This window comes from Podarcis cretensis (genome assembly GCF_951804945.1).
Source record: "Podarcis cretensis genome assembly, chromosome: 5".
Classification (NCBI taxonomy): Eukaryota; Metazoa; Chordata; class Lepidosauria; order Squamata; family Lacertidae; genus Podarcis; species Podarcis cretensis.
Genome location: NC_137174.1, coordinates 16,015,439 through 16,041,493, shown reverse-complemented (window position 1 = coordinate 16,041,493; position 26,055 = coordinate 16,015,439). Strand labels below are relative to the sequence as shown.

At 48.3% G+C, this 26,055-nt stretch overlaps 2 protein-coding genes across 3 annotated transcripts in view; both read left to right on the top strand.

The window, feature by feature from the left end:
• Window positions 1–4,344: 4,344 nt before the first annotated feature.
• Window positions 4,345–18,849, top strand: LOC307215792 (dual specificity protein phosphatase 13A-like). Its single transcript, XM_079975524.1, has 3 exons — window positions 4,345–4,929; window positions 14,812–15,029; window positions 17,158–18,849. Exons 1-3 carry the CDS (start codon window positions 4,769–4,771, stop codon window positions 17,343–17,345), a joined length of 567 nt encoding a protein of 188 aa, XP_079831650.1. The 5' UTR covers window positions 4,345–4,768; the 3' UTR covers window positions 17,346–18,849.
• A 1,738-nt stretch (window positions 18,850–20,587) lies between these two features.
• LOC307215791 (dual specificity protein phosphatase 13A-like) overlaps window positions 20,588–26,055 on the top strand; it is a 75,731-nt gene continuing 70,263 nt past the window's right edge. Inside the window, exons 1-3 of one of the 2 annotated variants that reach the window (XM_079975523.1) lie at window positions 20,588–20,997; window positions 22,977–23,194; window positions 24,783–24,988. In XM_079975523.1, the coding sequence (XP_079831649.1) occupies window positions 20,837–20,997; window positions 22,977–23,194; window positions 24,783–24,970 (567 nt within the window). In that variant the 5' untranslated portion in view covers window positions 20,588–20,836 and the 3' untranslated portion in view covers window positions 24,971–24,988. Of the gene's footprint in view, window positions 20,998–22,976; window positions 23,195–24,782; window positions 25,010–26,055 lie in introns of those variants that run through there. The other variant, XM_079975522.1, reaches the window with a different exon arrangement.

The following is a 26,055-nucleotide window of genomic DNA, read 5'->3' as shown; positions in this document are numbered from 1 at the left end:
TCTGCAACTGCAAACAGCAGTTTAAAAGATTCCTGCAACACTTGTTTAACAGCTTCATGCAACATGAAGTTTGTCCCAAACCCACTAAACTTCAAATGCCAATACAGTACAGGCTGTTGTAGAGTACAAAATGCAACAGCCAGAGCACATGTTGTGAAACAGCATGTTGAACATTTAAGTTAGGGTAGAGGATAGCATCTCAAAGGCAGTGATCCTTGGTGGCAAAATAGGCACATCACGAGCCTGGAGACATAGTCCATATTTTATTTCTAATAAAACTGTAGCCCCATTGGTCAAGTACCCTTACAACATATGCAGTGTTCAAAACTCCCAATGTTCTAGGCACATTTTGCGAGAGGGAATTTCATTAATGCAAGCAGTTTCTGAGCTCTGAGCACAGTACTGCGCCTAGTATTTCAGATTAAAACTGCAGAGTGGAAGGAAAGGAGGACCTTTTTTCTGCCTCCCCACTTCCAGCTACTCTCTGAAGACTGGAGAAGAGACCCTCTTAAGAATATTAGGGGGGTGGGCAGAAGAAGGACTAGACTATGTGAAAAATAAACATAATATTTTTGCTGCAGTTTGCTCATGTTCAGCTTTGTATTCTTGTTATAAAAAGTGTGCCTAGACATTCCGTTGCAGCGCCCATAACCTCGGTTTAAGGTGCAATTGAGCTCCTAGCTTCCTATCTCAGTTTCGAACACTGAATAGCTGCTCACCCACAGGGGCTGCAACGAGCCGTATGGGGTGATTTAGAAGCAAGGAGGAAACGATTGGATCCAGGCCTTTCCTGAAAGTAGAAAAAGAACAAGGCGATCACACAGAAGCGTCTACCAGCAGCCACACCCCCTGTTGGCGCACATCATCCTAGCAGCCCTGGAAAGGCTGCTTCCCAGACACGAAGGTGCTCTTCAGCGAGCAATTTAAAGCTGCGCCTTCTGCAAATTTTTTTTATGAAAAACAACCCTGCTGGATTAGACTTTTAAAGCTTGGGATGGTGTGTTTTTTTTTTGGTGGGGGGGTGTTATTGGGTTATTGTTGTTGTTTTTCTTCTGATTATGCATTTTGTGGTTTTATATTCTGATTTTATTGTGTGAGCCGCCCCGAGACCTCAGAGTATAGGGCGGTATATAAATTCAACAAATGAAAATAAATAAATAAATAAAAATAATAATAAAGTGTCATCCAGCCTACCCGTCTTGAGTCCGGAATACCCCAGGAAGCTCAGAAGCAAGGCAGAGATAACCACCCCCACCAAGTGCTGGAGCAGGGCTGTTTTGCACCCCTACATTAGCCTATTTTGCAGCCTTAGACCAGGCTGTTTTGCACCCTTAGACAATGTTATTTTGATTGATTCTACTTCCATGCCACTTTTTATTCAAATCAACCCCAAAGCGGCTTACAAACAAAAGATAAAAATAACATAATGGAACTTCACGAATACTGTACAGCATAAATGGTATAGAATACTTAACAAATCATCGGTAAAACAAACACCAAATAAAACAATTACCATCTATGTTAACAAAATTAACAAAACAACTAAAAAAAAAATAAGCTAGCAGGCTACTTTGCACCCTTAAGCAAGGCTACCTATTTGTACCCCAACCCCAATAAATAAATTTCTAACTTCATTTTTCAAAATCAGGTATCTTGCAGAAACGACAGCAACCTTCAAAACATAAAATCCTTCGAAACGGGAAAGCCGATATGCTAGAACCCGCCACCCCTTTTCTTCGGCTCCCTCTGGAGAAGCAGCAGCTGAGCCTGCGAAGGGTAGACTGCTCCCGGCTGTGGAAGCTCCCTTCGGCTCCACACAGCAGCCGCGGCTAAAGGCAGAGCCAACGAAACCCGCCTCCGCCGCCTCCCAGACACACACCCCTCGGAAGCCGAAGCTCCCCTCGCAAGCGCCTTGGCGGCGGCGAGGCCGAGCCAGCCGGAACCTACCAACTCCCTCCTCGCTACGTGTCGGCAGGCAGAGGCCGAGGGCTTCGCTGCTGCTGCTGCTGCTGCTGCTTCTGCCGCCGCCGGTGCGCCTTCGCCATCGCACGGAGCGGTCGCCGCTGGGACTGAGGCGGCTGGGAGGCTGCGGCGGCGGCAGCGACGGCGGAGCAGCTCGACCCTGCCAGGCAACCGACCCACCCACTCACCAACCGGGCGCGGCCACGTAGCGGAAAAGGCGGGTCCAGGCACTGACGCAGTTCCGCAAGAAAAAAACAAACAAACAAGGGGACGAGACGGCAAGCGGAAGTGGGCGGGGCAGGCGGAGTCCCGCCCACGTCACCCCCCCACCCCCCGCCTCGCCTGCGCGCCAAGGATTCGTTTGCATCCTGTAATTATACAGTAGTACATATGCTTGGCTTAAAGGAAATAATCAGCAGTCTGGTGCAATGCATCTATTTTTGTATTTGTTTTCCTTATTATCATTATTTTATTTTGACAAAGTAATAATTATAAATAAATGAGAATAAAAATGTGACCATTCCATTGTAACTATCCAAGCTCCCAAAATATCAAGACCTCTTGCGATGGTTTGACCCCCTTTCCCTTTTAACAGTACAAATTCGACAAACACCCTCCATCTCTCCTCCATATCATTTCTCCTGCATATTCCCCGTCTTACCTTAATGGCACATGTATTATTATTTTTTAATTCCTTTTATCATAACCATCCACTACCCCTCACCCTACCTTTGTGTTAGACTTCCAATCTACTCAATTGTAATTTCTTTCCACTTCTATTACTTTCTTTCACACACCTTTAACCTAATTTCATGCTTCTTTTTCTATTACACATTGTTATCCATCTTATTTAGTATTTCAGTATTTAAAACGGAACTTGTTTAATCTACTAGGAGTTCTGATTTTTCAATATGGTTTTGCAAGTATCCTTTAAACACCTTCCAGTCCCTGTCTATCTTCTCTTTCGAGATCCTTCCAATTTCTCCCATTGTTTTGGGTAAGCCACTCTATTTTTGTTGGTATAATACCACTTTTCCAATTTTTCGCAATCAATAGCCTTGCGGCTACTATTGCGTACAAATATAATGTCTCGTCTTCTTCCTTTAGACTTCCTGGTACTATTCCCAATAGAAAACCTTCTGGTGTTTTCCTAAATGAATATCTAAACATTTTTTTCATTTCGTTATATATTGTTTCCCAAAATTGTTTGATGTTTAAACAATTCCACCATATATGTATCATAGTACCTTTTCCAGTGTTGCATGTCAATTTATCATTAATAGCTATATCCCACACCTCTTTATACATTCTTCCATTTTATATTCTGCTTGCCCCTTTTTTATTTGCTTTCTTTTTATTATTATTTTGTTTTGACAAAGTAATAATCATAAATAATTGAGAATAAAAATGTGCACCCCGCCCCCGAGACCGTTCCATTGTAACTATCCAGCCTCCCAAAATTTCAACACCTCTTGCGACGGTTTTACCCCCTTTCCGTTTTAACAGTACAAATTCTACAAACACCTTCCAGATCTCCTCGAAATCATTTCTCCTGCATATTCCCCAGCTTACCTTAATGGCACAAGTTAATTTATCATTAATAGCTACTGTATATCCTGCACCTCTTTATCCCATCCTTCCATTTTATATTCTGTTGCTCATTCCACTTCCTAGCTGTCATAATTTGTGTGGTGCAATGCATATTTCTGAAGATTTCAGTATTAAATCTCAGCACGGGATGCCCATGGCGTGATGGAGAACAGCAACGACCAGGAAAAGGTAGAGATGACATTTTACAAGGACGGGAAGAAACACCTCGAACAGAATTAATTGCCCCACACAGGAAGAACGAGGATATAGTTTGAATGCCTCACTTGTAGTTCTATAAATCATTTAATGTGTCGACACAAACGGAAGTTATTACTATTGCAGTTGTTGTTTAAGGGTATTATGATGATGACCAGAATGTAATGGAAATTAGTAAGATTTTGGAACGCAGAAAATAAAATCAACCATCAATTCTCGCATGTGGGTGGCCACCTAAAAGATATAATTTAGTATTTGAATGATTGGTTTTAGTAATTTTATTATAAGTTGGTATTGTTATAATGAGGCTATTAGTGGAATATAATTGAAAACTAATAAAAATTATTATCAAAAAAATAACAATCTCAGGACAGGGTGTTGGACTAGATGGGCCCCTGGCTTATTCCAGCAAGCTCTTCTTAGGTTCTGAATATTCCTCCCTCCTCCTCCTCTTCCTCCTCCTCCTCTTCTTCTTCTGGATATTGCCCTTTGCAAAAAGAAAAAGAAAAGCTCTATCTTATCCTCTGTAAAGCCCACCTAAGACTTGCAACATCTTTTCTCATGCTGTTGCTCAACTTGGCAGCCAGGGGTCCAGAGAAAAAACCCTAAAAATAAAAATGCCTGTCCAGTACATGGCAATAATATCTGAATGAAGAGTGCTTGCTTGAAAGGGAATTAATAGCTCCTGTGCAAGAGAACGCATGAGACTGGAGAGATCATCTCTGGCAGAAATCATGCTCCTGTGTATTTCCTCTTCTGTTCAGCAGACTTTGCCTTTCAGTTACAATGAGCATTGCTGAATGCCTGTTTGCCTTCAGGGTGTGCAAAAATGGCACCTCCTATCCAAGCTTTGATTTAACACGTTGCATGCTTTGCTACTGCCCAACACCTGTCCAATAAATTCAAAATGACAAGCATGCAGCCTGAGAGAGCGCATTAAACAAGCAAGCCTGGAGCACTTTCTCAGGTTTCAGAGGGAACAGTTGCTACTTTAATAAGGATGGCTGAAGAGTGTGTCTCACTGCCCAAAGACCCTGAGTGTTCTGGAACATCCACAGCTGAGACCCCCACTCTTAAAGATCTAGAACAGCTCCTGAATACTGGGAGGTCGTCCTGTAACCATGTTGATGAAGTATGGCCTAACCTTTTCTTAGGAGACCAGTAAGTATATCTCTGTGGAACAGCTCAGCATTTTTTTGGCAGTGCTTAAGAGCTCCTCCAATGCAACTACTGCAGCCAAGTCAATGCTCCTTATAATAATAATAATAATAATAATAATAATAATAATTTATTATTTATACCCCGCCCATCTGGCTGGGCCTCCCCAGCCACTCTGGGCGGCTTCCAAAAGAATATTAAAATACTATGATACATCAAACATTAAAAGCATCCCTGAACAGGGCTGCCTTCAGATGTCTTCTAAAAGTCTGGTAGTTGTTGTTCTCTTTGACATCTGGTGGGAGGGCATTCCACAAGGAGGGCGCCACTACCGAAAAGGCCCTCTGCCTGGTTCCCTGTAACTTGGCTTCTCGCAGTGAGGGAACCGCCAGAAGGCCCTTGGTGCTGGACCTCAGTGTCCGGGTAGAACGATGGGGGTGGAGACGCTCCTTCAGGTATACTGGACCGAGGCCGTTTAGGGCTTTAAAGGTCAGCACCAACACTTTGAATTGTGCTCGGAAACGTACTGGGAGCCAATGTAGGTCTTTCAAGACCGGTGTTATATGGTCTCGGTGGCCGCTCCCTGTCACCAGTCTGGCTGCTGCGTTCTGGATTAGTTGTAGTTTCCGGGTCACCTTCAAAGGTAGCCCCACGTAGAGTGCATTGCAGTAATCCAAGCGGGAGATAACCAGAGCATGCACCACTCTGGCGAGGCAGTCCACAGGCAGATAGGGTCTCAGCCTGCGTACCAGATGGAGCTGGTACACAGCTGCCCTGGACACGGATTTAACCTGTGCCTCCATGGACAGCTGTGAGTCCAAAATGACTCCCAGGCTGCACACCTGGTCCTTCAGGGGCACAGTTACCCCATTGAGGACCAGGGAGTCCTCCACACCTGCCCGCCTCCTGTCCCCCAGAAACAGTACTTCTGTCTTGTCAGGATTCAATCTCAATCTGTTAGCCGCCATCCATCCTCCAACCGCCTCCAGACACTCACACAGGACCTTCACTGCCTTCACTGGTTCTGATTTGAAAGAGAGGTAGAGCTGGGTATCATCCGCATACTGATGAACACCCAGCCCAAACCCCCTGATGATCTCTCCCAGCGGCTGCATGTAAATGTTGAAAAGCATGGGGGAGAGGACAGAACCCTGCGGCACCCCACAAGTGAGAGCCCAGGGGTCTGAACACTCATCCCCCACCACCACTTTCTGAACACGGCCCAGGAAGAAGGAGCGGAACCACTGTAGGACAGTGCCCCCAGCTCCCAGCCCCTCAAGACGGTCCAGAAGGATGTTATGGTCGATGGTATCAAACGCCGCTGAGAGATCCAGCAGAACTAGGAAACAGCTCTCACCTTTGTCCCTAGCCCGCCGGAGATCATCAACCAGTGCGACCAAGGCAGTTTCAGTCCCATGATGAGGCCTGAATCCCGACTGGAAGGGATCCAAATGGTCCGCTTCTTCCAGGCGTGCCTGGAGTTGTTCAGCAACCACTCGCTCAATCACCTTGCCCAAGAATGGAAGATTTGAGACTGGGCGATAGCTGGCCATCGTGGCCGCATCTAAAGATGGTTTTTTAAGAAGTGGTTTGATAACCGCCTCTTTCAGCGGGTCTGGGAAGGCTCCCTCACGGAGGGAAGCATTCACCACCCCACGAAGCCCATCGCCCAGTCCTTCCCGGCTAGCTTTTATAAGCCAGGATGGGCAAGGATCAAGGAGACAGGTGGTTGGTTTCACTCGTCCAAGCAGCCTGTCCACATCCTCGGAGGTAACAGATTGGAATTGATCCCATGCAATTTGACTAAACAGGACTCTAGCACTCTCCCGCCCCGGCCCTGCTCCCACGGTGGCGTCTACCTCTTCCCGAATCTGAGCGACTTTATCTGCAAAAAACTTTGCAAAATCATTGCAGGAGATCATGTGGCCCGTACTGGGCCCTGATGTAGCAGGTGGTTCCGCTAAATTGCGGACCACCTGAAAAAGTCTCCTGCTGCTGTTTTCTGCAGATGCAATAGAGGCGGTGAAGAAAGTCTTCTTCGCCGTCGCTACCGCCACTTGGTAGGCTCGACATTGAGCTCTAACCTGTGTCCGGTCAGCTTCAGAATGAGTTATCCGCCACCGGCGCTCTAGCCGTCTCAACGATTGTTTCATTGCCCTCAGATCCGTGGAAAACCACGGGGCTCTCCGGGCTCCATGCAATCGGAGAGGGCGCTTCGGAGCCAAACAGTCAATAGCCCTGGTTAACTCCACATTCCAGCGGGCCACCAGGGAATCAGCTGAAAGGCCATCAACATGGGATAAAGCATCCCCTACCACTCTCTGGAAACCATTTGGATCCATTAAGTGGCGGGGGCGGACCATCCGAATCGGTCCCACCTCCCTGCAGAGGGGAAGGGTCGCGGAGAAGTCCAGTTGCACCAGGAAGTGATCTGACCATGGCACTTCTTTTGTTTCACTTTTAGTTAGTGTCAGGTCACCAACATCCGTAGAGGTAAACACCAGGTCCAAGGCATGTCCGCGGCTATGGGTTGGGCCAAACTTATTCAGGGACAGCCCCATGGAGGCCATGCTTTCCATGAAGTCCCGAGCGGCCCCTTGTAAGGTCGTGTCGGCATGGATATTAAAATCCCCTAGGACAACCAAACTAGGTGTCTCCAGGAGAACATCCGCCACGACCTGAAGCAGCTCGGGCAGGGAATCCTTGGTGCAGCGGGGAGGTCGGTACACCAAAAGGAATCCTGTACTGCCCCTATTGCCCAACTTCCAGAACATGCACTCAGAGAACTGGGTCTTCCCAATAGGACGCCTGGTGCAAACTAATGACTTCCTAAAAATCACTGCAACCCCCCCTCCCCGCCCACAAGGCCTGGGTTGCTGTGCGTAAGAGAAACCTGGCGGACAAGCAGCAGCAAGAACAGGCCCATCCGCTTCATTCAACCAAGTCTCTGTTACACATGCCAGGTCAAATCCCCCATCCATGATCAGGTCATGGATGGCAGTGGTCTTATGAATCATTGACCTGGCATTGCACAGCAGCACCTTCAGGTCATGTGGGTATCCCTTGCTGATTCTAGTATCCATCTGGTCAGGACCAGACCTGGAGGCAGGGATAGTCCTCAGACAACGACTAAACCTGCCTCCTCTGTAATGACATGGTCTGGTCTTAGCGTAACTCCTCCTCCTACCCGAGATCACTGAGATCGGTTGTCCCAACGCATCCCCCCCTGTGGAACATGCCGCAGCCATTTTGTTGGCTGGGACCCACTCCCCGGCAGCCCTGACCCCTCCCCTTAAGAACAAAATAAGACCTTAAAACAATGAAAACAAAACAAAAAAAGAAACCCCAAAAAACAAAAAACAATACAAATAAAAAACTCCAAAAATTACAAATCCATCAAAATCAAAACAAATCCCCAACTAAACATCCATCCCACCCCCACCCCATCCCTGCATATACAGTAATAATAATGACAATAATAATAATAATAAAGAAATAAAAAGGAAAAGAAAAATTTTAAAACATTTTAAAAAGAACTCTGCACCCCTCCGGATCCCCCTGGGCCGCAGCAGCAGTGACAGCAATCGTCCCTGTCAGGCCTGTCAGGCCCCGCCCCAGGCCAGATGGTGAGTGGCAGGAAGGAGCAGGGCCCCCAGACACCCACACAGGAGAGTCCTCCTGGGCAGCAGAGCACAGCAGTCCTTATGGGGCTTCAGGCCCCGCCCCAGGCCAGATGGTGAGTGGCAGGAAGGAGCAGGGCCCTCAGACACCCACGCAGGAGAGTCCTCCTGGGCAGCAGAGCACAGCAGTCCCTGTGAGGCTTCAGGCCCCGCCCCAGGCCAGATGGTGAGTGGCAGGAAGGAGCAGGGCCCTCAGACACCCACGCAGGAGAGTCCTCCTGGGCAGCAGAGCACAGCAGTCCTTATGGGGCTTCAGGCCCCGCCCCAGGCCAGATGGTGAGTGGCAGGAAGGAGCAGGGCCCTCAGACACCCACGCAGGAGAGTCCTCCTGGGCAGCAGAGCACAGCAGTCCTTATGGGGCTTCAGGCCCCGCCCCAGGCCAGATGGTGAGTGGCAGGAAGGAGCAGGGCCCTCAGACACCCACGCAGGAGAGTCCTCCTGGGCAGCAGAGCACAGCAGTCCCTGTGAGGCTTCAGGCCCCGCCCCAGGCCAGATGGTGAGTGGCAGGAAGGAGCAGGGCCCTCAGACACCCACGCAGGAGAGTCCTCCTGGGCAGCAGAGCACAGCAGTCCTTATGGGGCTTCAGGCCCCGCCCCAGGCCAGATGGTGAGTGGCAGGAAGGAGCAGGGCCCTCAGACACCCACGCAGGAGAGTCCTCCTGGGCAGCAGAGCACAGCAGTCCTTATGGGGCTTCAGGCCCCGCCCCAGGCCAGATGGTGAGTGGCAGGAAGGAGCAGGGCCCTCAGACACCCACGCAGGAGAGTCCTCCTGGGCAGCAGAGCACAGCAGTCCTTATGGGGCTTCAGGCCCCGCCCCAGGCCAGATGGTGAGTGGCAGGAAGGAGCAGGACCCTCAGACACCCACGCAGGAGAGTCCTCCTGGGCAGCAGAGCACAGCAGTCCTTATGGGGCTTCAGGCCCCGCCCCAGGCCAAATGGTGAGTGGCAGGAAGGAGCAGGGCCCTCAGACACCCACGCAGGAGAGTCCTCCTGGGCAGCAGAGCACAGCAGTCCTTATGGGGCTTCAGGCCCCGCCCCAGGCCAGATGGTGAGTGGCAGGAAGGAGCAGGGCCCTCAGACACCCACGCAGGAGAGTCCTCCTGGGCAGCAGAGCACAGCAGTCCCTGTGAGGCTTCAGGCCCCGCCCCAGGCCAGATGGTGAGTGGCAGGAAGGAGCAGGACCCTCAGACACCCACGCAGGAGAGTCCTCCTGGGCAGCAGAGCACAGCAGTCCTTATGGGGCTTCAGGCCCCGCCCCAGGCCAAATGGTGAGTGGCAGGAAGGAGCAGGGCCCTCAGACACCCACGCAGGAGAGTCCTCCTGGGCAGCAGAGCACAGCAGTCCTTATGGGGCTTCAGGCCCCGCCCCAGGCCAGATGGTGAGTGGCAGGAAGGATCAGGGCCCTCAGACACCCACGCAGGAGAGTCCTCCTGGGCAGCAGAGCACAGCAGTCCCTGTGAGGCTTCAGGCCCCGCCCCAGGCCAGATGGTGAGTGGCAGGAAGGAGCAGGACCCTCAGACACCCACGCAGGAGAGTCCTCCTGGGCAGCAGAGCACAGCAGTCCTTATGGGGCTTCAGGCCCCGCCCCAGGCCAGATGGTGAGTGGCAGGAAGGAGCAGGGCCCTCAGACACCCACGCAGGAGAGTCCTCCTGGGCAGCAGAGCACAGCAGTCCCTGTGAGGCTTCAGGCCCCGCCCCAGGCCAGATGGTGAGTGGCAGGAAGGAGCAGGGCCCTCAGACACCCACGCAGGAGAGTCCTCCTGGGCAGCAGAGCACAGCAGTCCTTATGGGGCTTCAGGCCCCGCCCCAGGCCAGATGGTGAGTGGCAGGAAGGAGCAGGGCCCTCAGACACCCACGCAGGAGAGTCCTCCTGGGCAGCAGAGCACAGCAGTCCTTATGGGGCTTCAGGCCCCGCCCCAGGCCAGATGGTGAGTGGCAGGAAGGAGCAGGGCCCTCAGACACCCACGCAGGAGAGTCCTCCTGGGCAGCAGAGCACAGCAGTCCTTATGGGGCTTCAGGCCCCGCCCCGGGCCAGATGGTGAGTGGCAGGAAGGAGCAGGACCCTCAGACACCCACACAGGAGAGTCCTCCTGGGCAGCAGAGCACAGCAGTCCCTGTGAGGCTTCAGGCCCTGCCCCAGGCCAGATGGTGAGTGGCAGGAAGGAGCAGGACCCTCAGACACCCACGCAGGAGAGTCCTCCTGGGCAGCAGAGCACAGCAGTCCTTATGGGGCTTCAGGCCCCGCCCCAGGCCAGATGGTGAGTGGCAGGAAGGAGCAGGGCCCTCAGACACCCACGCAGGAGAGTCCTCCTGGGCAGCAGAGCACAGCAGTCCCTGTGAGGCTTCAGGCCCCGCCCCAGGCCAGATGGTGAGTGGCAGGAAGGAGCAGGGCCCTCAGACACCCACGCAGGAGAGTCCTCCTGGGCAGCAGAGCACAGCAGTCCCTGTGAGGCTTCAGGCCCTGCCCCAGGCCAGATGGTGAGTGGCAGGAAGGAGCAGGACCCTCAGACACCCACGCAGGAGAGTCCTCCTGGGCAGCAGAGCACAGCAGTCCTTATGGGGCTTCAGGCCCCGCCCCAGGCCAGATGGTGAGTGGCAGGAAGGAGCAGGGCCCTCAGACACCCACGCAGGAGAGTCCTCCTGGGCAGCAGAGCACAGCAGTCCTTATGGGGCTTCAGGCCCCGCCCCGGGCCAGATGGTGAGTGGCAGGAAGGAGCAGGACCCTCAGACACCCACACAGGAGAGTCCTCCTGGGCAGCAGAGCACAGCAGTCCCTGTGAGGCTTCAGGCCCTGCCCCAGGCCAGATGGTGAGTGGCAGGAAGGAGCAGGACCCTCAGACACCCACGCAGGAGAGTCCTCCTGGGCAGCAGCGCACAGCAGTCCTTATGGGGCTTCAGGCCCCGCCCCAGGCCAGATGGTGAGTGGCAGGAAGGAGCAGGGCCCTCAGACACCCACGCAGGAGAGTCCTCCTGGGCAGCAGAGCACAGCAGTCCCTGTGAGGCTTCAGGCCCCGCCCCAGGCCAGATGGTGAGTGGCAGGAAGGAGCAGGACCCTCAGACACCCACGCAGGAGAGTCCTCCTGGGCAGCAGAGCACAGCAGTCCTTATGGGGCTTCAGGCCCCGCCCCAGGCCAGATGGTGAGTGGCAGGAAGGAGCAGGGCCCTCAGACACCCACGCAGGAGAGTCCTCCTGGGCAGCAGAGCACAGCAGTCCTTATGGGGCTTCAGGCCCCGCCCCGGGCCAGATGGTGAGTGGCAGGAAGGAGCAGGGCCCTCAGACACCCACGCAGGAGAGTCCTCCTGGGCAGCAGAGCACAGCAGTCCTTATGGGGCTTCAGGCCCCGCCCCAGGCCAGATGGTGAGTGGCAGGAAGGAGCAGGGCCCTCAGACACCCACGCAGGAGAGTCCTCCTGGGCAGCAGAGCACAGCAGTCCTTATGGGGCTTCAGGCCCCGCCCCAGGCCAGATGGTGAGTGGCAGGAAGGAGCAGGGCCCTCAGACACCCACGCAGGAGAGTCCTCCTGGGCAGCAGAGCACAGCAGTCCTTATGGGGCTTCAGGCCCCGCCCCAGGCCAGATGGTGAGTGGCAGGAAGGAGCAGGGCCCTCAGACACCCACGCAGGAGAGTCCTCCTGGGCAGCAGAGCACAGCAGTCCCTGTGAGGCTTCAGGCCCCGCCCCAGGCCAGATGGTGAGTGGCAGGAAGGAGCAGGGCCCTCAGACACCCACGCAGGAGAGTCCTCCTGGGCAGCAGAGCACAGCAGTCCCTGTGAGGCTTCAGGCCCCGCCCCAGGCCAGATGGTGAGTGGCAGGAAGGAGCAGGGCCCTCAGACACCCACGCAGGAGAGTCCTCCTGGGCAGCAGAGCACAGCAGTCCTTATGGGGCTTCAGGCCCCGCCCCAGGCCAGATGGTGAGTGGCAGGAAGGAGCAGGGCCCTCAGACACCCACGCAGGAGAGTCCTCCTGGGCAGCAGAGCACAGCAGTCCCTGTGAGGCTTCAGGCCCCGCCCCAGGCCAGATGGTGAGTGGCAGGAAGGAGCAGGACCCTCAGACACCCACGCAGGAGAGTCCTCCTGGGCAGCAGAGCACAGCAGTCCTTATGGGGCTTCAGGCCCCGCCCCAGGCCAGATGGTGAGTGGCAGGAAGGAGCAGGGCCCTCAGACACCCACGCAGGAGAGTCCTCCTGGGCAGCAGAGCACAGCAGTCCTTATGGGGCTTCAGGCCCCGCCCCAGGCCAGATGGTGAGTGGCAGGAAGGATCAGAGCCCTCAGACACCCACGCAGGAGAGTCCTCCTGGGCAGCAGAGCACAGCAGTCCCTGTGAGGCTTCAGGCCCCGCCCCAGGCCAGATGGTGAGTGGCAGGAAGGAGCAGGACCCTCAGACACCCACGCAGGAGAGTCCTCCTGGGCAGCAGAGCACAGCAGTCCTTATGGGGCTTCAGGCCCCGCCCCAGGCCAGATGGTGAGTGGCAGGAAGGAGCAGGGCCCTCAGACACCCACGCAGGAGAGTCCTCCTGGGCAGCAGAGCACAGCAGTCCTTATGGGGCTTCAGGCCCTGCCCCAGGCCAGATGGTGAGTGGCAGGAAGGAGCAGGGCCCTCAGACACCCACGCAGGAGAGTCCTTCCAAGGAATGCGTCGTTCTGTGATCTGGTTGGGTCCGGAACCTTGTTATGCATGACTGTACCTCATTTAAACCAATGGGGCATTCTGACAGTGGTAGGATTGCACATAATCGTGGCTTCTTTGAGAAGACAGTCTTGCAATTAATTGTTATGCAGCCATAAGCAATTTATGTATTTTATTTCATGTGCATTCAGAATGCCACACAGAATCTGGAACAAAATGTTGGATTCTTCAGTGCATTACCTTTCTTCCGACCACCTATTCCTTTTTTTAAAAAAAGCAATTTCTAGCCCTCACAGTTGCAGTGACACATGACTGAAGGCCATGCAGTTGGTATATGAAAAAGGCGAAAGAGTTCAGTCAGTGTGGCTTCTGTCCCCTTCAGAGTGACCTGGTCTTCCCTTGTGACTTCTCATTACCTTTGCCTGACTGTTTCGGTTGCTTTACTTGTCTAGCTCTGATTCCAGTGTAAACACACATCTAGACTTGTTTATTCATTCCCTGTAACCAATTATCTGTCACATTTCCGGTGAGGCTACTGGAACCCTAAACCTGACACCACTGTTGCTTCCAAGTCCATGGATGTGCCATGATTCAGTGCCTAACGTAGGATTGGAATATCACTTGTAGTTTAATGGTGAATTTTGGACACAATGGAGAGGTAAACAAATTTGGACTATCATAAAAGATGCAGGAGGAAATGATTAATAACAGGGCCCACAAAGCAGAGGGCGGATGTATGTTGGACTGTAAAATTTTAATCTGGAAAAAAAAGATGCAGTTCCTAACACCACAACATGGGGGTTTCCAACAAAGCTGAATGTTCAAATATCGAGGACAGGCAAAATAAAGCCCTTCACCACACAGTACAAAGTTAAATTTTGGAATCTGCGCTAATAGAGGCAGTGACGGCATCCAACTCGAATGGCTTTAGAAGATGGTCAGACAAATTCATGGAGGAGAAGGCTATCAATGGCTACTGTGTTGTGCCATCAGTCTGAGAAAGCATGATTCTGAATACCAATTGCTGGAAACCACAGGAGGGGAGAATGAAGTTGAGCTCAGATCCTGCTTCATGCTTCCCATAGACATCTAAGAGGCCATTGTGAGAACAGCATGTTGGACTAGATGGGCCAAAGGCCCATCTATTCCAGCAGGCTCTTCTTATGTTCTGAATATTCATTCATTAAATCTTATTGAAATCTTTGTTCCTTAACGTGGGCTATTTTCTTCATAGAATGTGAGAGGACCCAGACCACAAGTTAGAGGGGAAAGGAGGAGGAGTTTGGATTTGATATCCCGCTTTATCACTACCCGAAGGAGTCTCAAAGCGGCCAACATTCTCCTTTCCCTTCCTCCCCCACAACAAACACTCTCTGAGCTGAGTGGGGCTGAGAGACATCAGAGAAGTGTGACTGGCCCAAGGTCACCCAGCAGCTGCATGTGGAGGGGCAGGGAATCAAACCCGGTTCACCAGATTACGAGACTACCACTCTTAACCACTACACCACACTGGCTCTCTGAAAGGAAAACAGGACTCTTCTTGTATCTGTCTGCCTCTCACTTTCGGTTTTGTCTTTTCTTCAGTGTTACGGCGCACAGCAGATTTGGTTTATGGAAAATGGGCATTAGCCATGTTTTAAATGCTGCACATGGCAAAATATTTTGCCACGAATCCCATGATTTTTACGGCACAACGATTGAATACTATGGTGTACCGGCCGATGACCTTCCTGATTTTGATATGACTCCATATTTTTACCCCGCGGCAGAATTTATACACAAAGCCTTGACCACACCAGGAGGTAGAGAAGCAACATTCATCACAAATGTTAATATTATGTTGTGTTGTGTTGGCAATTTGGTACTTCACTGCTATTTCTTTCTGGCGAGCTGGAAATTAGGGAAGGATTGGCAGCTCTGGTGTTGCTGTTGGGTTTGTACTTTATAATCTCATGGACTTAAATAGCAGATACTTAAGGTCATGTTTAACTCTCCTAGAGCAATAAATAGAATACAATAATAATAACAATAATAATATTTATACCCCGCCCATCTGGCTGGGTTTCCCCAGCCACTCTGGGTGACTTCCAACAAAATATTAAAAATACAATAAAACATCAGACATTAAAAACTTCTCTAAAGAGGGCTGCCTTCAGATGTCTTCTAAAAGTCAGATAGTTGTTTATTTCCTTGACATCTGATGGGAGGGCATTCCACAGGGCAGGTGCCACTACCAAGAAGGCCCTTTGCCTGATTCCCTATAACTTTGCTTCTCTCAGTGAGGGAACCACCAGAAGGCCCTCGGAACTGGACCTCTGTGTCCGGGCTGAACGATGGGAGTGGAGATGCTCCTTCAGGTAAACTGGGCCAAGGCCATTTAGGGCTTTAAAGGTCAGCACCAACACTTTGAATTGTGCTTAGAAATGTACTGGCAGACAATGTATGCCTTTCAGAACTGGTGTTATGTAGTCCCAGCAGCCACTCCCAGTCACCAGTCTAGCTGCTGCATTTTGGATTAGTTGTAGTTTCTGAGTCACCTTCAAAGGTAGTCCCACGTAGAGCACATTGCAGTAGTCCAAGTGGGAGATAACCAGAGCATGCACCACTCTAGAGAGACAGCCTGCAGGCAGGTAGGGTCTCAGTTTGTGTACCAGATGGAGCTGGTAGACAGCTGCCCTGGACACAGAATTGACCTGCACCTCCATGGACAGCTGTGAGTCCAAAATGACTCCCAGGCTGCGCACCTGGTCCTTCAGGGGCACAGTTACCCTATTCAAGACCAGGGAGTCCCCCATACCCACCCACCCCCATCCCCCCAAAACAGTACTTCTGTCTTGACAGGATTCAAACTCAATGTATTTGTGCCTGACTTTGGCAGTTCTTACTCAGCTGCAACAGATAGCATCCCTCTCCTGTTTCTTCATTTCATCAGTTGCAACAGTACTATCCAATTGATTCTCTCAGCTCATAGGACTCCCAAATGAGATTATGGCTACAGTGCTGGGAGGAGGCGGCCTGGGCCTAACCAATTTTACCCAGTCGTAAGTAAGTGAACTCAATGCTGGTTATGCCCAGGTAAGTGGGGTAATGATTGGAACCTTTGCCCCATGCCAGTTTTGGGGTTTTTTAATAAAAAAAAATTGAACAAGAAAAACAAACAATACACACAGAGAAAACAAACAACAAGGCTAATAAAAGTTTGACACAAGGAGCTTTTGATAATAAAGTCAAAAGAAACATAACAAATCAGGGAGCGAAGGAAATGGGTACAATGATAAAATTATAAATGGGGTATAAAACACAATTTACATTGTGCAATAAAAGAGAAAGAAAAAAGAAAGAGGTTTTGCCTGTTTATAGACACCACCAAACAAAACCATATTTTGAAGGAATTCACCTGTGTTTTACCCTGTGTGTTTGTTTTGTGAGTGTGGATTAAGCCCAAGCAGATCTCAATTAACCAAAACTTCACACAAGCTGTGTAGAGTAGAGCCCCACAATTTAGGTATAAATGAGAATAAGCTCCCCAATTGGAGACTAAACTTATTCAGTATTACCATAGCTGTTGGGATTAGAGGCAACAATTGTTAAAAGTACTTACAGTGGTACCTCAGGTTACATACACTTCAGGTTACATATGCTTCAGGTTACAGACTCTGCTAACCCAGAAATAGTGCTTCAGGTTAAGAACTTTGCTTCAGGATGAGAACAGAAATTGTGGCGCGGCGGCAGCAGGAGGCCCCATTAGCTAAAGTGGTGCTTCAGGTTAAGAACAGTTTCAGGTTAAGAACGGACCTCCAGAACGAATTAAGTACTTAACCTGAGGTACCACTGTATTTAGGAAACATTTGAATTCTCTTCCTTTGGTAGTTTAAAACGTCACCTTTAAAGATGCTTTAAAAAACAACAACATATTTTCTTCATTTGCAGCTAAAATCTTCGTGCACTGCGCAGTGGGGATAAGCAGGTCGTCTTCGTTGGTGCTGGCATATCTCATGATTTACCATCGCTTCTCTTTGGTTAAAGCCATTCAGGCAGTGAAAGAACATCGGTGGATTTTCCCCAATCAAGGGTTTCTGAAGCAACTGAGAAATTTGGACCTTCAGCTAAACAAATAAAGCACTAAGCAAGAAAGCAAGGAAACAAATGCCTGATGATCAGGAAAGCAGGTTATTTTCAAGCCTCAATGTCATGGAATGTTTTCATTAAAGTGTGTTCTTTGTTGTCTTTTTCTATCACCATCGAAATATCAGTCTGTGCTCTCCTCTTTCGGCTTCGTTCTTAGTTTTTTTAAAAAAAATATCAGATTTTCTATGGTATGATGAAATAAAAATATGCGCAGAGAGAGAGGGGTAAAGGACCTCTGGACAGTTATGTCCAGTCAAAGGCGACTATGGGGTTGCTGGGAGACAATGTAGGTCTTTCAGGACTGGTATTAAATGGTCTCGGCATCCACTCCCAGTTACCAGTCTACCTGCCGCATTCTGGATTAATTGTAGTTTCTGAGTCACCTTCAAAGGTAGAGTGCATTGCAGTAGTCCAATCAGCTGACTGGCGCTGGGAGCTTACCTTCAAATGCACCCATCAGTGGATCTAAGTCTAAGACTGTTTTGAACAGTGGTCAGCCTAATACTTCTGGGAAGTACAGAACTGGGCCCTGAAGGGAACAGCCTTCTCCCACTTGCGGAATCCAACAACTAGTCTTCAGAAGTAAACTTGATCTGTGGGGATTCCACTAAGCTATCGTGGCTTAGAGTTATTGATAGACCTGTACGAGCCGTCTCATATTTAGGCAGCATGGGAATGGGTTATTACCCCTTTTATTTCAGAGTATGTGACATTAAATCCTTGGTTCTACAACTTGATCAGCCATTGTGCTGAAGCCACAAATTCATCGGTTTAAAAATAAAGAAATGTACAGTATCTGAGGGAGACATTTGTATTGAAAGTGTTGCTGTACTGAGCTATTTTGTTTTTTTAAAAAAACAAAAACAAACAGCAAATGCTCTTAAAACATTTTGCTTTTCTGCAACTTAACCTTGAATGTTTCCAAGTGTCAACCACACATTTGGACCTTGTTGAAATCTTGCTCTCTTCTGAAATCAAATCCCCCCAACCTGCTCCAAAATATGAAATAGTGCATCAGCGTTTTAAATTGTCGGCTCAGGTGGTTTCACTGATGAGCAATATAATATCGGCAAGCACAGCAGGAGTGTAGAACCCTTAATAAATAACAGTTTTGCTGTTTGTGTTGCTCAAAATCCGTAAGCCAGCTAGGATCTTCGGAAGCATCATAATCCACTTACTATTCTGCCTCGCCATGTCTTTCAGAATCTCCTGGTCCATATGTCAAGACTTAGCTCTCCAATCTGGAATCAGACTTTACTTTTTGTGATTAACAGGTTTGTCTTTGTGCATAAGACATATAAAACTCATTGCACCCTGGGCGTTCTTCCTAATCCACGATCCTTGTGTTGCTCAGCTTGGCAGCCAAGGGTCCAGAGAAAAAAACCCTCCAAAAAATGCCTGTCCAATCCATGGCAATAATGTCTGAATGAAGAGTGCTTGATTGAGAGGCAGTTAAGAGTTCCTGTGCAAGAGAATGCATGAGACTGGAGATACCATCATTCATTCATATATATATATATATATATATATATATATATATATATATATATTCTGTTTTACAATTTAAAATACTCATTTTACATCCTTAAGATATCAATGACTTCCCTTCTTCTCTTTCCACGGTTCATTTTACATATCATAAATCCCTGCATACAATGGTACCTTGGGTTACAGACGCTTCAGGTTACAGACCCTTCAGGTTACAGACTCCACTAACCCAGAAATACTACCTTGGGTTAAGAACTTTGCTTCAGGATGAGAACGGAAATCACGTGGTGGCAGCGGGAGGCCCCGTTAACTAAAGTGGTACCTCAGGTTAAGAACAGTTTCAGGTTAAGAACGGACCTCCAGAACGAATTAAGTTCTTAACCCGAGGTACCACTGTATTTTACAGAAAATATACCAATCAGTATTCCATTATTGCATCCATCAAAACTTTCTTACACTGTTGAATTTATCTCAAACGCTGCCAGCGTTTTCAGCTTAATGCAATTATTCCCCATATATTCAATAAACGTTTACCAATCTTCTTTAAATGTATGTTCTTGTTCTCTTATTCTATATGTTAAGTCTGCAAGTTGCGCATATTCTGTCAACTTAAGTTGCCATTCTTCTTTGGTTGGGACCTCACTCGTTTTCCATTTTGGGGCTAACAAAATGCGGGCTGTAGCATCAGCATACATAAATAACCTTTTTTGACAACTGGGAATTTCAGTCTACATTATCCCCAACAAAATGGACTCTGGTTTTTTGGGAAAGTACTTCTGAACATTTCCCCCCAATTCATTATGGATCATTTCCAAATATTCTTTTACCCTTTTATAAGTCCACCACATATGAAAGAACGTTCCCTCCCCTTCTTTGGATCTCCAGCACTTATCTGATTCAGTCTTATACATCTAAGCAAACCTACTCAGAGGCAAGGACCAGCTGAAAATCATTTTCAAGTAGTTCTCCTCCGAAGAATAACATGCTGTAAACTTAAAAGTTACTTTTCCAGAATTTCCCCCCGAGGTTAAAATCTATATCTATATCTATATACCTATATCTATTGCCCATTGTGTCATTAAGGCTTCAACAAGCTCATCTTTTGTTTCCCAAGACTGGAGTTGTGGTTCGAAGACCCGATCCCCGCTTTGTGGAATGAAGACACACAGACCCAGAGTATAAGGTTAATGGGCAAGAAAAGGCCACAACTTTATTGATTACAGCAAGTGAGAAGGTATTGGCTTAGGCATTGGACCACGACAGATTGACTCCACCCCCTCGGAGGGGGGTGAGCCCAAAGGGGGTTTATTCACCAGAAGGTGGAGCCTGTTGATGCTAATACAACTATAAGCTCCCCCCTGATGTCACCGAGGGTCGTACCATGGCCCCCCGCCACACAGGCATCAGACAGGATCCACGACTGCCGGATTCCTTTAACGGAATACCCAAATTTGAAGGGGTAGGCGATGGCCACACCTAGCCCTTCCACACACCATCAACACATTCCAATGCCTAACCGCCACCCGAGCCCGACGAGAAGACGGAAAATGAGGCAGAATGGCTGGCACAGCAGTACGTTAAACTGCAAACCACGCCCCCTCCAAGCCGCCTGGTTGGGCGCTTACCTGTGGGCGTGGTGCGCCAGCCAGGTGAGTGGGGCAGGTGGCGTAACGCCCCCTGGGTGATGCAGAAATCGCGTCCCGCCCACAACACCTCCCCTCTTGGATGAGGAGAGGCTATATCATCTCTGGCAGAAATCATGCTCCTGTGTGTGCGACAGTGGCCGTTGCTGAATGACTGTTTGCTTTCAGGGTGTGCAAAAATGGCACCTCCTTTCCAAGCTTTGATTTAACACGTTGCATGCTTTGCTACTGCCCAGCACCTGTCCAATAAATTCAAAATGACAAGCACACAGCCTGAGAGAGCGCATTAAACAAGCAAGCCTGGACCACTTTCTCAGGTTTCAGAGGGAACAGTTGCTAGTTTAATAAGGATGGCTGAAGAGTGTGTCTCCCTCTCCAAAGACCCTGAGTGTTCTGGAACATCCACAGCTGAGACCCCCACTCTTAAAGATCTAGAACAGCTCCTGAATACTGGGAGGCCTTCGTGTAACCATGCTGATGAAGTATGGCCTAACCTTTTCTTAGGAGATCTGTAAGTATACGTCCGTGGAACGGCTCAGCATTTTTTGGGCAGCCCTCAAGAGATCCCCCAACGTAACTACTGCAGCCAAGTCAATGCTCCTTCCAAGGAATGCGTCATTCTGTGATCTGGTTGGGTCCAGTACCTTGTTATGCATGACTGTACCTCATTTAAAGCAATGGGGCTTTCTGACACATGACTGGAGGAAATTGCACCTTAACACGTTATCTGATTTTTGCAATACTGTCTTGCAATTAATTGCTAAGGAGCCTGAAGCAGTTTTTATTTTTTATTTTGTGCATTCAGAATGCCGCACAGAATCTGGAACAAAATGTTGGATTCTTGGATATATCATCTTATTTTTTATCCCAAAAAGCCATTTCTAGCCCCCACAAGTTGCGAAGACACATGGCTGAAGGCTAAAGAGGCTAAAAAGTTTCATCAGCGTGGTTAGCATACCCTTTAGAGCAGTGCTTTTTTTCTGGGGGGATGCAGGGGGACGTAAACCCCTAAACATTTTGCAAATCTAAGTTTGGCCTCATTGAAGGGTAGTATTTCAATATGAGTAGGAAAATGAGAGTACCCCTAAACATTTTTTTTTAAGAAAAAAAAAAGCACTGCTTCAGAGACCTAGTCCTCCCTTGTAGCTTCTCGTTGCCTTTCCCTGGCTCTTTGGGTCATTTCAATTGCCTCGCTCTGGTGGCGCTGTGGGTTAAACCACAGAGCCTAGGACTTACCAATCAGAAGGTCAGCAGTTCGAATCCCCACAATGGGGTGCGCTCCCGTTGCTCGGTCCCTGCTCCTGCCAACCTAGCAGTTCGAAAGCACGTCAAAGTGCAAGTAGATAAATACCGTAGGTACCGGGCAAAAGGCATGGAGAGATCACTAGGAGCAAACCAGGTATCCCACGGATTCCTTGGTCTTTTTATAGTCCATGGACCTGCCTACCTCCTCCTGGCTCCACCCGCTTCCCAAGGACTATAGCAATTTAAAGGGACTGTCCTGCAGCCTGGAATCTAGCATGCCGCCATCTCGCTTCTATTTTCTGGCTGGGTGCATTGTCTGTTGTTGTGATCGGGTCTTGGGGAATAGGAGGCCCTTGGTGGCGAGGGCACTGGTACCCTGAGGGTTATTTGGGCTACAGTCTCAAGGGAAAGTGGCTCAGGGGATTCTGTACTAGGGTCTTATATAAATATTTCATTTATACCCTTCTTCTCTTCCAAGGGGCTCAAGATGGCCTACACTATTCTTCCCACTCCCCATTTTATCTTCCCAATAACCCAGTGGGGCAGGTTAAGGTTGAGAATTGGTGAATGGCCAAAGTCACCCAGTGGGCTACATGGCTAAGTGGGGATTTGAACTCTGGTCTCTCAGGTCCTAGGCCTGACCCCCTAACCACTAGACCACACTGGCTCCCAAGTCCATTGATGCACTTAACAGATTTAGTGCCTAACCCTAAAATTCAGGGACATCCAAGGAAGCCAGATGATGGAAGATTCAGGACAAAGTACTTCTTCACATAATAAGACATTAAATTATGGGATCTGCTCCCACAAATAGCAGTGATAGCCACACCCTTGGATGGCTTTAAAAGAGAATTGGGCAAATTCATGGAGGGCAAGGCTATGAATGGCTGCTAACCCTAATGGCTATGTTCCGCCATCCCTGTCTGAGGCAGTATAATTCTGAATACCAGTTGCTGGAAACCACAGAGGGGAGAATGAAGTTGAGCTTAGATCCCGCTTCATGCTTCCCATCTAAGTGGCCAATGTGAGAACAGCATGTTGGACCAGATGGACCATTGGCTTATTCCAGAATGTTCATTCATTACATCATAATTTAATTTTCTGTTCCTTAACGTGGGAGATTTTCTCCATACCATAAGTGGATCTGAGCCACAAATCAGAGGGAGAAGCCTGAAAGCAAAACAGGATTCTTCTCCTACCTGTTAAGTCTATCTCTCACTTTCTGTTTCATTTTTCTCTCTCCAGAGTTATGGCCCACAACAGATTTGGTTTGTGGAAAATGGGCATCAGCCATGTTTTAAATGCTGCACACGGCAAAATATTTTGCCAAGGATCCCACGAGTTTTATGGCACAACGATCGAATACTATGGTGTACCAGCCTTTGACCTTCCTGATTTTGATATGACTCCATATTTTTACCCCGCGGCAGAATTCATACACAAAGCCTTGAACACACCAGGAGGTAGGGAAGCAACATGTGTCACAAATGTTCGTATTATGTTGTGCTGTGCTGGCAATTTGGCACTTCACTGCCATTTCTTTTGGAGAGCTGGAGATTAGGGGAAGATTTTCAGCTCTCACATTGCTCTTGGGTTTACTTGATGGCTGCCCTGTGGGGATTGCTGAGCAGCTTTTGCCCTTTGACTCTGCCCCGACCTTCTCTTTGTTTCCAGGCAGAGATTCTTTGCTTCTTAAATTCTCTGCCTACCTCCTGCTTCCATTTCTCTACTCATATGTATGCTCATCTGGTTCCCATTTCCTTATTATTTGTACATAGCTATAATGTATTGAGGTTCCAGGTGTCTCCAATGCCTGTGCGTCATTACCCTCCTCTCACATTATATACCAAAACTGGAGATCCTGATCACCTTGACATCACTTTGCCACAACACATTGGAAACCATGTTTAAATCTTCTGTCCTTTGTCACTGTTCTTTTTCTGGACATGGGTGGCACTGTGGTCTAAACCACAGAACCTCCTGGACTCGCCAACCAGAAGGTCGCCAGTTCTAATCTGCGCGACGGGGTGAGCTCCCATTGCACTGTCCCAGCTCCTGCCAATCTAGCAGTTCAAAAGCACACCAGTGCAAGTAGATAAATAGGTCATTTAACTTTACCGTTTACTGTTCTTTTATGCTCAGGTGGCAAAAGAGCTGTGAGGTTTTTATCACTGCTTGAGAAAAAACAATATAAGAACCCCTGTTGCCAAAAACAACTAGATTCACTGTTCTTTCGATCTTGTCCTAAGTACATTTTGAAACTACAGTTTATCCCAGCACTGAAAATTCATCAGAATCCAACAAAAAAAACTGTTAAACGTGCGCACACACAAATACATACATACAGTGCTTTACTCTGGAGGGATGCAGGGGTAAACATACCCCTAAATATTTTGTGAATCTACCGGGAGAAGAAACTAAAAATTTTGGTTGCTTCTCTAACATGGTGAATCGTCAGTTCTGTTGCTACCCCCGATGGCGGCTAAATTTCCTTTCCCGGTGTATCCTGAGTCTCAGATGGAAGCGAGCATTTAATGTGTGAAGCAGTGTGGAATGTGGATGTGTGGTATTTTACTGATGAAAGTTTGGCCTCATTGAGGGGCAGTATTTCAATATGAGTAATGCACGTTCTTTGTACTTTTGTCCATTTACTGTATTTATTTTTCCCAATTTGAACTATAAAATGGTGATTTTCTTGAGTCAAAATGAGAGTCCCCCTAAACATTTTTAAAGAAAAAGATCACTACACACACACATATATACTGAAAATCTGAACAATCATTAATTTGTGCCAAACATTGATTTTAGCTAAACTGTGAAGTAAGCCCAAGAAGATTTCCATTAACATTACACAAACGATGTACTGTAGGGCCCCACATTTAGGCATAAATGAAGATAATATCAGAATTGGGGACTAAATTTATTCAGTATTAATGTAACTGCAGAAAGTTAAACGTACCTGTTTCAGAAATGGTTGAATTCTGTCTTCTCTGTAGTTTAAAAATGCCATCTTTTAAGATGATAAAAAAATGTGGTTTACTTCATTTTCAGGCAAAATCTTAGTGCACTGTGCAGTGGGGATAAGCAGGTCGTCTTCATTGGTGCTGGCATATCTCATGATCTACCATCGCTTCTCTTTGGTTAAAGCCATCCAGGCAGTGAAAGAACGTCGGTGGATTTTCCCCAACCGAGGGTTCCTGAAGCAACTGAGAAATTTGGACCTTCAGCTCAGCAAATAAAGCACTAAGCAAGCACCCTGGAATGCAAGTTATTTTCAAGCCTCCCTATCCTGGAATGTTTTTATTAAAATGTGTTCATTGTAGTATTTTTCTAATAGTAGCCACACTACTAGAAATAATGGCTATTTCAAGGGGTGTTAGCAGGGTCCACCCAAGAGGCAAGGCGAGTCCCCAACACCCACCAAAAACAACTTCTACAGCGACCTCTCAGCAAACCAATGAACCCCTCTCCTCCATTAAGAAGGACTTTTTTACAAATAAACAGTTCAATAGTGGGGAAGCTTGTCTTGGAAAGAAATGGACTCCCCTTCTTTAGAGGTTTTTAAACAGAGTCTGGATTGCCACTTATCAGGAATGCTGCGGCAATGGGTTTCCTACATTAGCATGGGATTGAACTACAGTGGTACCTTGGTTCTCAAACGCCTTTGTACTCAAACGCCTTGGTTCTCAAATGCTGAAAATCTGGAAGCAAGAGTTCCAGTTTTTGAACGTTTTTCGGAAGCCAAACGCCCGATGCGGCTGTCATCTATTGTTTCCAGGGCACCTGCATCAATCAGAAGCTATGCCATGGTTTTCAAACATTTTGGAAGCCAAATGGACTTCCGGAACGGATTAAGTTTGGGCTTTTGTTTTTGCTATTTATTTTGCGTTTTTGTTTTTGAGGCTTTTTTTGGTTGATTTGTTTTTGTGACTGTGTGGAACCCAGTTCAGCTACTGACTGATTGTGTGACTGCGGAAATGAATAAAAGCCCCCCATCCAAACAATGACTATCATCAGTGCAGGTAAGGAAAAAAATGTAATTTTAATTTTTATCATCTACAATACTGTCTTATTTATTTTATAGTACAGTACATTGATTATTGCTTTCATTTTATGTATGGATCAATGGTCTCGCTAGATAGTGAAATCCATGTTAAATCGCTGTTTTAGGAGTTGTTTTTAAAAGTCTGGAACAGATTAATCCATTTGCATTACTTTCTATGGGAAAGCGTGCCTTGGTTTTGGAACGCTTTGGTTTTGGAACAGACTTCTGTAACTGAGTAAGTTTGAGAACCAAGGGACCACTTTAGATCACTTTCCAGGA

What these genes read in the sequence shown, in the direction of transcription:
- LOC307215792 (XM_079975524.1), top strand. Translation starts at nt 4,769, where the DNA reads ATGGCTGAAGAGTGTGTCTCACTGCCCAAAGACCCTGAGTGTTCTGGA. An exon ending in AACCTTTTCTTAGGAGACCA is followed by an intron (nt 4,930 to 14,811) that starts GTAAGTATATCT and finishes TCTTTTCTTCAG; the next exon opens with TGTTACGGCGCACAGCAGAT. An exon ending in AGCCTTGACCACACCAGGAG is followed by an intron (nt 15,030 to 17,157) that starts GTAGAGAAGCAA and finishes CTTCATTTGCAG; the next exon opens with CTAAAATCTTCGTGCACTGC.